Source organism: Bos indicus x Bos taurus, chromosome 9, assembly GCF_003369695.1.
Source record: "Bos indicus x Bos taurus breed Angus x Brahman F1 hybrid chromosome 9, Bos_hybrid_MaternalHap_v2.0, whole genome shotgun sequence".
Classification (NCBI taxonomy): Eukaryota; Metazoa; Chordata; class Mammalia; order Artiodactyla; family Bovidae; genus Bos; species Bos indicus x Bos taurus.
The window spans coordinates 456,180-467,989 of NC_040084.1; the positions used below are offsets into that span (position 1 = coordinate 456,180).

Below are 11,810 nucleotides of genomic sequence, written 5' to 3' on the forward strand. Positions count from 1 at the left end.
GTCAGGCAGTTGAGCGTCTCCTCCCGTTCCCGGCCTCCCCTCCCGCCCCCGGTCTTCCTCCCGCGCCCCTCCCGGACCTCCCCGCCCCTCCCCCGCCGGCCAGCGCTCCGACCGCGGCCGCCGCCATTCATCAACCGGTTCACGCCGGTAGCCGCCGCCGCGCCGTGACGTCCGCGGGGCCGGGCTTCCGCCCCCTGTCGCCGGCGCTCGGCCTGGAGCCTGGCCGCGATTGGTCACCGGGGCCCTTACGTCACGCCGCGTATAAATGGAAGACCCTATGACGCAAGGGCGCCGCGACGCGCGCATTGGCTGCCTGGGCTGCGGGCGGCGAGGCTGCGCGCTCTTCCCCGGGCCGCTCACTGCAGGACCGACTCCGGTGCCCCTGCCGCCTGCGAAGCCGCCGCCACCGCACGACCCCCGCCGCCGCCCCTGCCCCGCCGCCGCCGCCGCCGCCTCGGGACCGGCTGTATGGTTAGGCCACAATCTTCAATGAGTAGACATATTCCTGTGAGTACGCACGCCCCGCGCCGCCGCCTTTGTTAGCAGCTTGGCGCCCGCCCGCGTCCCGGCCCGAGGCCCGGCGGCGGGCGGGGCGGCCTGCGGCACAGAAGCCGCTTTGTGACCGTCGCCGGCCCTGACGTCCGGCGGGCCGGCCGGCGCCCCAGGCCCCTTTGTTTGCTGCGGGGCTCGGCAGCGGGGACGTGGCCCGGGCGGGGCGCGGGCTGCGCGTCAGTGCTGCGGGCGCGCCCCCGGACGCGGCGGGCGGGCAACGCAGCGCTTGCGGACCGTGCCGGGACTCCGGCGCCGGCCGGCGGGACTCGGCCTGTGCGGCCATCCTGCGCTCCGCGGCCGCGACCGGCGCTCGGACAAAATGGCTTCGGCGCCGGCGCCGGCCTGAAGGCGCGGCGCAGACCCGTGACCCAGGCTGCGCGGCCCCGCCAGGTGAGCCGCCCGCCCCTCCCGGGCGGCGGGAGCAAGTCTGGGCTTGTCGCCGCCCCGAAGCGGGGCGCGCCGGCAGGCGAGGAGCGGCCAGCCTTAGAGCCGTGGGAGCGGCTGGCACGCTCCGCTCAGGCCTCGAGCGACTCACGGCGCTCAGTAATCTGGGCCTTCGGGCTGTTGTTGAAACTCTTCTTGTTGCCTCTCGCCGGCTTGTGGTACCGTGGCCAACCAGACCAGTGAGGTTGAGCTCCCACCCGTGGAACTCTCTAGTATTCCACGAATACTAAGTTGTTTGCACAGTAGTCTGGCACCGTTGATTTCATGAGATCTAGATTATGAGCCTTTTTTTTTTTTTGGCCTCAAGGAAAGACTTGTGGGATCTTAGTTTACCGATCAGGGGTTGAACCCTTGACAGTGAGAGCTCAGAGCTTCCCTGGTAGCTCAGCTAGTAAAGAATCCGGCTGCAACGCGGATCCTCGGTTCGATTCCTGGGTCGGGAAGATCCCCTGAAGAAGGATAGATTACTCAATCCAGTATTTTCGGGCTTCCCTGGTGGCTCGGACTGTAAAGAATCCGCCTGCAATGCGGGAGACTTGTGTTGGGAAGATGCCTGGAGGAGGAGGGCATGGCAACCCACTCCGGTGTTTTTACTTGGAGAATCCCCATGGACAGAGGAACCTGGCGGGCAAACGGTCCGTGGGGTCGCAAAGAGTCGGACACAACAGAGCGACTGAACACACAGCACAGTGAGAGCACGTAGTCCTAACCACTGAACCGCTAGGAAATTCCCATCCTGTTACTCTTTTTCTATGAATTTTTGTGTGATGGCAGTGAAAAAGTTGAAGACAGGAATGCTAGATCATTCTCAGGAGTAAGCAGCATTTTATACATGCACTATTCCAGGTGCATTATATAAAGTATAAGTTGTGGGAGAAACTCCAATTAACCATTTGTCAAACAGTTACAGAGATATATTGCTTTGACTCTGCAATATGACAAATTTCTGCACAGATATTCCCGCCGCACCCCAACCCCACCCCCAATTCCCCGCCCCGGCCGTGTGTGTTTCTGTGATTATATGCAGTTGATAGTGGGATGGGGAAATTACTTGGGATTTCCAAACTTCCTATCATAGTTTTTGCTGGGACGAAGAAATTGGAAATAGGGGAACGTCTTGGGCAAAACAGAAAGACGTTAGATATTTATGCTTTTGTGGAAATCCATCATCTGTCTTTCCCTCACCCCCCCACAATCACAGCGTGGCTCCACTCAGGAAAAAAAAAAAAAATCCTAAAATAACCACCGTTTCGTTAAATAAATTATTTCTTTCTGTGATTTCTCCTTAAACAGCCTACTTGGAAAAGATGTGGCCAGACTAGGCAGTAACAGGAGTTTTAGCTGTTAAATATGGAAATCAGTGGTGTGCAATACTGTCTCTATAAAATAGCTTGCAATTGAAAGAGGGTAGCACTTGGAAATCAGAATACTGAAATAAGAGCCCTTGACCTTAACAGCTTTGCAGATTGCTTTAATTCACTGTCATTGGAAAAGTGCCAGAATAAACTGTTCATTCTAAGGAAGTAGTATAACGATTTTATTAATTTATCCACTAAAGGTCTGTCTAGTCAAGGCTATGGTTTTTCCAGTGGTCATGTATGGATGTGAGAGTTGGACTGTAAAGAAAGCTGAGCGCCAAAGAATTGATGCTTTTGAACTGTGGTGTTGGAGAAGACTCTTGAGAGTCCATTGGACTGCAAGGAGATCCAACCAGTCCATTCTGAAGGAGATCAGCCCTGCGATCTGGAAGGAATGATGCTAAAGCTGAAACTCCAGTACTTTGGCCACCTCATGCGAAGAGTTGACTCATTGGAAAAGACTCTGATGCTGGGAGGGATTGGGGGCAGGAGGAGTAAGGGGACGACAGAGGATGAAATGGCTGGATGGCCTCACTGACTGGATGGACGTGAGTCTGAGTGAACTCCGGGAGTTGGTGATGGACAGGGAGGCCTGGCGTGCTGCAATTCGTGGGGTCACAAAGAGTCGGACAGGACTGAGCGACTGAACTGAACTGAGAATACCTGTAACGTGTTAGAGGCAGTGGCTGGCTCTTAGTGCTCTTGTTAACCTGCTGTTAATATTTTTTCAGTCCTGTTTACTTCCCACGACACAAGTTCCTTATAAACTACTTGGAAGAAGACTAATGTCAACATCAGTGCTTTTCCTGTATATATTCTGAAAATATCCTGTGAACATTCATATTATGTTTGATGTTAGCATAAAACTCATTTAGGTCTTTAAGGGGAACTTGGGAAAAGTATAATTGGTAACAGTTAACTTGCTTTTTGAGACTTGTGGGCAAAATGTAAGGTAATTCACACCACCCCACCACCAGTTCCCCTTGACACCAGTTCCCCTAGATTACCACCCCAGGAAGTGACAACACACACTGGTATTCTTGCCTGTAAAATCACATGGAGAGAGGAGCCTGATGGACTAGTCAGTGGGGCTGCAGAGTCAGACACAGTGTAGTGACTAAACAACACTACACTTCCCTCTGTCGTTTTCTTTGGATTAGATTTCAGTTTAAGACGGAATTAGTGAAATTTTGATTTTAAAATACAAAGGGAAAGGGAAGTCGCTCAGTCGTGTCCGACTCTTCGCGACCCCATGGACTGCAGCCTACCAGGCTCCTCCGTCCATGGGATTTTCCAGGCAAGAGTACTAGAGTGGGGTGCCATCGCCTTCTCCGATGAATGAGTGTACCTATTTGTAAAAATGTGACTGATGAAAACAGTGCAATCACTAGGTTATCACACTGTGGGAGTTCAGTTGTCAAGAGGGAGCAACTCAAAGGACATCACACAATCTATAAACCAGCTGGAAGGAGCCATCCAGACTTTGCCCTTCTGAACCCTTTCTGGGCAATGATTAGAAAAGTCCTCATAGGTGATGTACTGTGTGCAGAAGCGCTGATCAGAATCAGGTTTGGCATGGTACACGACTGGATTGATGGTTTGAGTCACGTCACTGTCTGGCTTGGGCTTCCTAATGAGGATCAGGCCCCCACCGGCAGCAACAAGCTTAATAAGGTGGTCCTTTGGATGGTGTTTGAAGGTTCCCCCAAAATACAAACTACAAAAGAGTATTACAATTATGGACATGTTTTTTATAGTTATAAATGGAAGTTCTGTGTATGTGTATGTAGTGTGCTTATGTTTCATGTAACCAGTTGATAAACTTCCAGACTCAAATGAGGGATAACTGTTAAAGGGAAATAGTAAGTTAATAGGTTGTGAAGGAATGAATGGGACAGTATATATGGTAGCATTTTGAAAATGAGTTTCTTTTCTTAATGTATTGACCAATATAGTGAATTTTTGTAATATGTAACAATATTTTGCCAGTTGGAAAAAATCAGTATAGAAAGTTGTGCATAATAGTTTATAACAGTGTTAAGCAAATAGCTGAGTATTAAAAGGAATAATTAATAGAAGAATGTATATAAGGGATATTCACCAAATGTAACAGTGATATTCTTTGAGCAGTAGTTGTATTAGATCAGTAATTTTAATTTAAAGTAATCTTTGCTTATTGACTTAACCTGTAGTCACCCTGTATTTTTGTGGTTCAAGTGAAAGTTAAAAAGTTAGCTTGGGCCAGAATTTGAAAAGATAGCTATGCAGTTAAATACTGTAAAAACATGTTCCTTTTGAATTGAAAGCAACATTTTTCTCTGTTTTAAACAGCAGTTCTGTGGTGTTCTCGGTCACACATTTATGGAGTTTCTGAAGGGCAGTGGAGATTACTGCCAGGCACAGCACGACCTCTATGCAGACAAGTGAACTGCAGAAATTCATTACTGCTCAACCAAGAAGCCCCCAAAAGACTGGTTAACCTGGACACAGAAGTGTTGAATTGAAATCCACAGAGCATTTTTATACAAGAGTTCTAATCTGGATGGGGTAAACCTCAGTGCACTTCCTTTCTATTGCCTCAGTATTACTGGATTGAAAAATTGCTGCTTCTTGTTAAGAGGTTCATTCATTCATTACTCCCAACTTCATACTTAAAAGCACTGAGAATTTCAAGTGGAGTATATTAAAGTTGACTGTGTTTCTTTGCATCATTTCTGTATTCAATTTTTTAAATTCTTTCATATCCCTATTGAGTGTTTTTTAACTAAATTAACATGGCTCGAATGAACCGCCCAGCTCCTGTGGAAGTTACATACAGGAACATGAGATTTCTTATTACACACAACCCAACTAATGCAACATTAAGCAAATTTATAGAGGTGAGTTTTGATGCTTTTTAATAGCTTAAACTGATTGTAGTGTAATAGTGGAGCTTTTATATAGCAGTGTTTTGAAAATTGTGAGGTGGTTGATGACAATAGCTCCAACTCCCAGAAATATCACTGTCTTCTCTAGGTTAGGTGAATTATTTTATACATTTTTGAGAAGGGCATGTACTTGAAATAGATTAGGTTTATAAGTTAATATCTAATTCTTCATGCCTCACAGTTTTCTTCATTTAAATTTATATGTGAACTGTTACCTGTGGCTGTTGCTTATAAAGTTGTTGGAAGGAGGCTCACTTTGTGGGTTTTTTACATTTTCTAAGCATAATGGCTGACAACTATAAACCAAAGTTAGTTTATGTCTTGGCCCTCTTGACACTTAGGATACAATCTTCAGCCACTGATTTAACTGTGTTTCTGGTGGTTGCTAGATAGTCAAAACTGTCTCACTGCTTAACCTCTTGACTGTCAGAAAGGATTGTAATGTTGAATAATTAATTTGTATGCACATGCATTTCATTTTATAAATATCTATAGATAATCAAATAAAAAATAGCCCCCCCAGATCATAGAAGTGCTTTTAAATTTTATTATCATCAATGTATTTTTTAAATGCCAAGTGTTATAATTAGTAATAATACATTGCATTTCAAAGCCTATAATCTTAAATGGTGGGAAGTTTAACACTGCATTTTTGAGATTTTAGATTTTTTAAGTATATTTTTAAGGCTCTAAACTATATACTGTATGCTGCAAATGAGAAGAAGTTTAAAGAATTAATATATGTCAAGTCAAATGACTTTGTCATGAGTTATTCCTTTGGTTCCTGAATGGCTTCTGATTCTCTTTGTCAGTGCCTCAGCCAGCCAGCATTGCCATGACTGTAAACAACTTCAGTAAATGAAGGGTCGTGGACTTTTTTTTAACTTAAAATTTATTAAAAATCTGTGGTTTAACATTGCTGTTCAGTGCTATTTTAGTATAGTCATTTAAAGTAAAAGATTGCTTCTCTTTTCAACATATATGATTTTCTGTTAACCAGCAGTACCTATTAGATGATCAAAATGACAAACTGAGCAAGAATAATGTGATTATTTTCCCATCCCATCCTCTAGAGCCCATTAAAAATAAGAACAAAACAAAAGAAAAAACGTTTGTATAAACCCGTCTCTGTTTCCATGTTTTTATCCAGGAACTTAAGAAGTATGGAGTCACCACAATCGTAAGAGTATGTGAAGCAACTTATGACACTACTCTTGTGGAGAAAGAAGGCATCCATGTTCTTGTAAGTGTTTAATGGTTCCTCTGTGTTTATAGTACTGTGCTGCAAGTTTAAGTTGTTATAAAATTATAGTCTTAGTTTCCAATTAAGGTGAAAGCTGACCAGAGATTTAAAGTAATAAAAGATCTTCATAAAGATTCAGCATTTATTTGCATTTCTTTGACTGTGGGGTTTCATAAAGAAGCACTTACTAAAGATAAAATGCTTTTGAAAACATTTGGGTGTTAGAATTTTAGAATTATTAGTGTGGTATTTATATTAAAAATCTAAAATGTATATTCTTTTGACTTAGGATTGGCCTTTTGATGATGGTGCACCACCATCTAACCAGATTGTTGATGATTGGTTAAGTCTTGTGAAAATTAAGTTTCGTGAAGACCCTGGTTGTTGTATTGCTGTTCATTGTGTTGCAGGCCTTGGCAGGTAAGAGGGTTTTGTAAACCCATTTAATGGTGTCGATCTTAATTCTTAGTGAAAGCTTCATTTTTGGCTCCTGTAAAGACAGTCACCAGTTTGTGAATCAATTTGCTTTGTTGGCTTACTGAAAGTAGGTGAGTGTAACAGAGTAATGTATTCCAGTATATTTGGAACTGACGAGTGCTATTGCTAAAATTTATTATACTTGCTTCTATGGGCAGAATTGCTTAATTATGTGTTCTAAGTTGTACCTATAGTCACTGTCCGAGCTTACTGGGAAAATCACTAAGATGGATTTGCATTGAATGTGGTATATTTTTGCATCCTGATTCAGTAGGAACTCATTACCCAGTAGTGCCAAAATACATGTGTCCATATTATTACCAATGCCCTTGGCCCCTGCTGCCCCCAAAAAAGTCCAAGTGGAGAAGAGTGAAATGAAACAGCATGGCCCTGGAGAGGTGGGCATGCAGCTGTGTCTCAGTCTAATTGATCATGAAACAAAGCAAATTTTTCTGGAAGATACTTAAGTGGAAAGTATTTTTCACTGCTAGGAACTTAAGGAAATATTGTCAGCATTTATCAAGATACTGCTCTCCAGTAATAGAAGTCTTAATTTCTAGACTTACTTGTGTTAGTTTATGTAGTTACTAGTTTTCTTTTTGTTATAGATGAAAACCTGGATATGCGAAAGTGATATTTTATTAATGTCCAACATTTTCTATAAATACTAACACAGGAAGTGTGGCATAAATAATAGTGGTTTTGGATAGGGGAATGTTTGGAGTATTGAATTTTCCAGAATTTGACTTTGAAAAATAATATATCAAAAATTCTTCACCAGAGCTCCAGTGCTTGTTGCCCTAGCATTAATTGAAGGTGGAATGAAATATGAAGATGCAGTACAGTTCATAAGACAGTATGTATTTAATAAGTTCTTTTCATTTGCACTTTTTATTTCCTCATTGAATGTTGGTGAATTTAAATATATTAATACTATGAAAGCAATTTGTTTCTAAGAGCCTATCTGACCATTTTGTTCATTATTGAGATAGTATTGACACCAGGAAATATCTTTCCCATTCACATAGATGTTCATACTATAAAAATTCTAATCCAGTAATAATTCTGTGAATTATTGATTTACTTTAAATTCTTGATGAAGTTGTTTATTTGCCTTTTTATTGAGGTGTAGTTTATATAGAGTAAAATGCACAGATCTCACAGATAGATGACCATAACAGCCAAATAAAATAGCTACTCAATGCAGTGTATAGAATATATTAGTGATTCCAGAAAATGCCCTCATGCTCTTTGTAGTCTCCCAGCCACCAGAGGCACTTTCTTTCGGCTACATATTACAGTAAACTAGTTTTGCCTTTTCTTGGACTTTATATGAATGGATTCATAAATTTTGACTATTTTAATCACCATCACCCCAAAGATTGAGAAAATTAACTTTTTACAGCTCTTTTCCCCTTTACACATGTTGCCGGTCCATATTTCTCCATTAAGTCACAATTTAATAATCAGAAGATAAATTGCTACAAGAAAGGTGATAATTGCCTGCTATGGAACAGTAAATGTTAATATGCCAGAAGGACTTTGCTTTAATTACGTCCTTTGTTTTCTTCCTTCTAGAAAGCGGCGAGGAGCTTTTAACAGCAAGCAACTTTTGTATTTGGAGAAGTATCGTCCTAAAATGCGGCTGCGCTTCAAAGACTCCAATGGACATAGAAACAACTGTTGCATTCAGTAAAACCAGGGTGCATGATGCCATTGATTGGAAGTGGAACCTGAGACAGGATGGAATTTGTCATACATAGCAGATAGCCCGGTTGACTTGGTGAATAAGTCTGATGAAGCTTTCATAAGGAGTGTTGAAAAGCAGTTTTACCAGGCCATAGGCCTGGCAGAATTGTAGTCTCTGTTCAGGTTATGATAAACCTATTTGGATACTAGTAAAGAATTCTTGCTGTTCAGCATTTAATATGTGCTTATAATTTGTACCAATTGACCTTTCCTGAAATCATGCAGTATTGAGTCATGTCATTAAATCTGTTTCCATGCCAGAATCTTACCAATATGTAATAAATTTAGAAAGACTAGGTGCCAAAATACCCAGCACAATACTTGTATATTTTTAGTATCATATAGAACAAATCCCAGGAACTATGAACACTCTGGACCTTATGTGGTTTATTCCTTGCATCATTTCAAACATAGAAAATAGGGCCTATGAGGTTTGTTTGCTCACAATATGTTTACATCTCCCACATTCATACCAGTATCCATCAGATTTGCTCCCTTTTTAATTAACCAAGTCTTACAGTGATTATTTAATATCTTTCTATAAATCTCATTTTATGTTGTAGAAGGCCTCCATTTTGAAAATCTACATTGTACAGAAGCACATGTCTTTAATGTCTCCAGACAAAAGCCTTACAGTTCATTTTAATGTTTGCACTTTGGGGTGCAACTTACAGGGAGGGCCTGAAAAAAGAATGGGAGGGGACTATTAAGTATTTTTAGTAAAATGTTGCCTTTGTCTTGTGCAGAACATGTAGAATATGCGCTTTAATTTAGTAAATATTTTTTTAAAAGGTAGAAATACTTTGTTACTGTAACTAAAATAATTCTTAATCAAAATTTCTGAAATTCTTGTAATTTTTTTTCATACTTACCTGAAGTTGTTTACCGACTTAGTTTTAAGTGTGATTCCCAGCCTCTCTTGCAAAATAAAGTGGGTTTCTGCTAATGAATTGAGCAGACGTTTAATATTTTATATACCTTTTGAGCTGTGTAACTTAATATTTGGATACTTGACAATTTGTTTTATTATGTAATTGATAAAATGGTGATGTGTATTAACGTTAGCTCAACCATCTATTTATACTGTCCGGGAACAAGTGGTTATAGTTCTGTGGGAGAAATAATTTGTCAGTGTTCACCAGCTTGTAAAAATCTAGTGCAAGAGCTTAAACATTAAATAAACGATGATATGCGTTTATCGTCACTGAAGTTGTTTTGCTTCTCGTTAACTTATTTTGTAGGACACCATGTGAAAGAATTGGTCTTAGTGCTATTTGAAGTGTGGATTTTGGTTAACAAGTGAAGGATTAAATGAAGTTGACATGATAAGTTCCTTGCAGACACAGGGAACTTTATTGAAAGTGCTTTCCATTATAAACTTTTTAAGGTTTAGATGACTTTGGACCAATGACCCAATTCTGTTCTGAGGAGAAACTAGTAGAGGAAGGCCATGATTTGAAGCGCAGTTCTACCAACCAAGTGGTTTTGTGCAGCTTACCTTCTGGGCATGTGTTCTCATTTGCGTATCAATAATTGCATACCTTTTTAAGTTTTGAAGTTAATTCAAATCTAAGCTTTTGGCATGTGAAGTTAAGTTTCAGCCATCTGAAAAGCTTTTGTATAGTTCAATGTTAATCTGAAAGAGACACATGTCTGATCTTTTTTCTTTTTTAATAAAACTGAGTAAAAGCCTCAAAATTTGAGTGAGCAACAATGCTTCACCTTATGTTTTAAAGAATTAGATTCCATCTCTTCATATACCAATTTAGCGTTTAATATACTCCATTCTTGAAACTTGAAGCCAAAACAAAAGGGGGTCCTGGGGGCCATTGCTTCTTTAAATCTTAGATCTTTTGTGATGGGCTAGTAACTTGACCTGGGTTCTTTTGTTTTGCAGCCTGCTCTTGGGAAGTGTAATTGATCATTACATGATAATTAGTATTATCACTGCTGCTGGTACTGCTGCTAAGTCACTTCAGTTGTGTCCGACTCTGTGCGACCCCATAGATGGCAGTCCACCAGGCTCCCCCGTCCCTGGGATTCTCCAGGCAAGAACACTGGAGTGGGTTGCCATTTCCTTCTCCAATGCATGAAAGGGAAAAGTGAAAGTGAAGTCGCTCAGTCGTGTCCGACTCCTAGCGACCCCATGGACTGCAGCCTACCAGGCTCCTCTGTCCATGGGATTTGCCAGGCAAGAGTACTGGAGTGGGGTGCCATTGCCATCTCCCAGTATTATCACAGAACACATAAAATAGCATCTGTGTTTACTGAGAAGTCCTTCATGATTAGTGAAAAACATTTTGAGTTTGAAACATTTAGTTTGCGGTGTTGGATTGTCAGTTTACTTTATAAACCTCATCTCTGCAATGTTCAGCATGATGAGATTTAATTTTTATCTATTTTGTATCTTGTAAATAAAACTACAGAAATCCTCATATCCTGGGAGATTACATGTATCTAATAGTTGAAATATGAACTGTCTTGAATACATGAAATTATCAGATGGTGTTTTAAAATTCAGTATGTTATTAATCGTAAGAGAAAATACAGTCTAGTTAGAGGAAAAACCTAAAAATAAATGTCAGTGGTCATTTTGCATCACAGAAACTTCTGTTATTCCTTCTAATGCCCCCTTTTCCTGAGACAATGCTCTTATTCCCACAGCTCCATGCCTAGACACATTCAACCCAGGCATGCGACCACATCTGGTCATCCCTCTTCAACCAGAGTACTTAAACATTATATTGTGGTCCCCCAATTTAGCTTCAGAATCTTAATCTCTGGAATCTTTTTAACTGCCATTCTGTTCTTAAATACTATTTGATAAGCATCTAAGAGTATCATGGAGAACATGAAAGACAGTGATGTCAGGTTTTAGTCACTAAAATGAGCACCCCTTTTTTTTCATGTGCAGACAAATTCTTTTAAAGTACAGTTTTGAAGAAACAGTAGTGTTTGCAGTGTATGTTTACACATTCCCTGATACCTTGAGTAAGTCGTGTGTGTGTGTGTGTGTGTGTGTGTGTGTGTGTATACACCTCCCTACACCTGAATTGAATA

At 41.4% G+C, this 11,810-nt stretch overlaps 1 protein-coding gene across 3 annotated transcripts; it reads left to right on the top strand.

Moving 5' to 3' along the window:
* The first annotated feature begins 295 nt into the window (after positions 1–295).
* PTP4A1 (protein tyrosine phosphatase type IVA, member 1) lies at positions 296–9,959 on the top strand. Of its 3 annotated transcripts, none has more exons than XM_027550843.1 (6): positions 296–507; positions 4,686–5,233; positions 6,432–6,524; positions 6,814–6,944; positions 7,783–7,857; positions 8,580–9,959. In XM_027550843.1, the coding sequence occupies exons 2-6, from the start codon at positions 5,129–5,131 to the stop codon at positions 8,695–8,697; spliced, it is 522 nt and encodes a 173-aa protein (XP_027406644.1). In that variant the 5' UTR covers positions 296–507; positions 4,686–5,128; the 3' UTR covers positions 8,698–9,959. The 3 variants fall into 3 exon arrangements, with proteins under 3 accessions (XP_027406644.1, XP_027406645.1, XP_027406646.1); XM_027550844.1 differs by having other exon boundaries at positions 397–507; positions 4,689–5,233; XM_027550845.1 differs by lacking the exon at positions 296–507 and adding an exon at positions 734–942.
* The last annotated feature ends 1,851 nt before the right edge of the window (positions 9,960–11,810 follow it).

Excerpts from the sequence above, each read along its gene's own strand:
- PTP4A1 (XM_027550843.1), top strand. The coding sequence starts at position 5,129 with ATGGCTCGAATGAACCGCCCAGCTCCTGTGGAAGTTACATACAGGAAC. Across the intron at positions 5,234-6,431 it reads CATTAAGCAAATTTATAGAG|GAACTTAAGAAGTATGGAGT; the intron begins GTGAGTTTTGAT and ends GTTTTTATCCAG. Across the intron at positions 7,858-8,579 it reads GCAGTACAGTTCATAAGACA|AAAGCGGCGAGGAGCTTTTA; the intron begins GTATGTATTTAA and ends TCTTCCTTCTAG.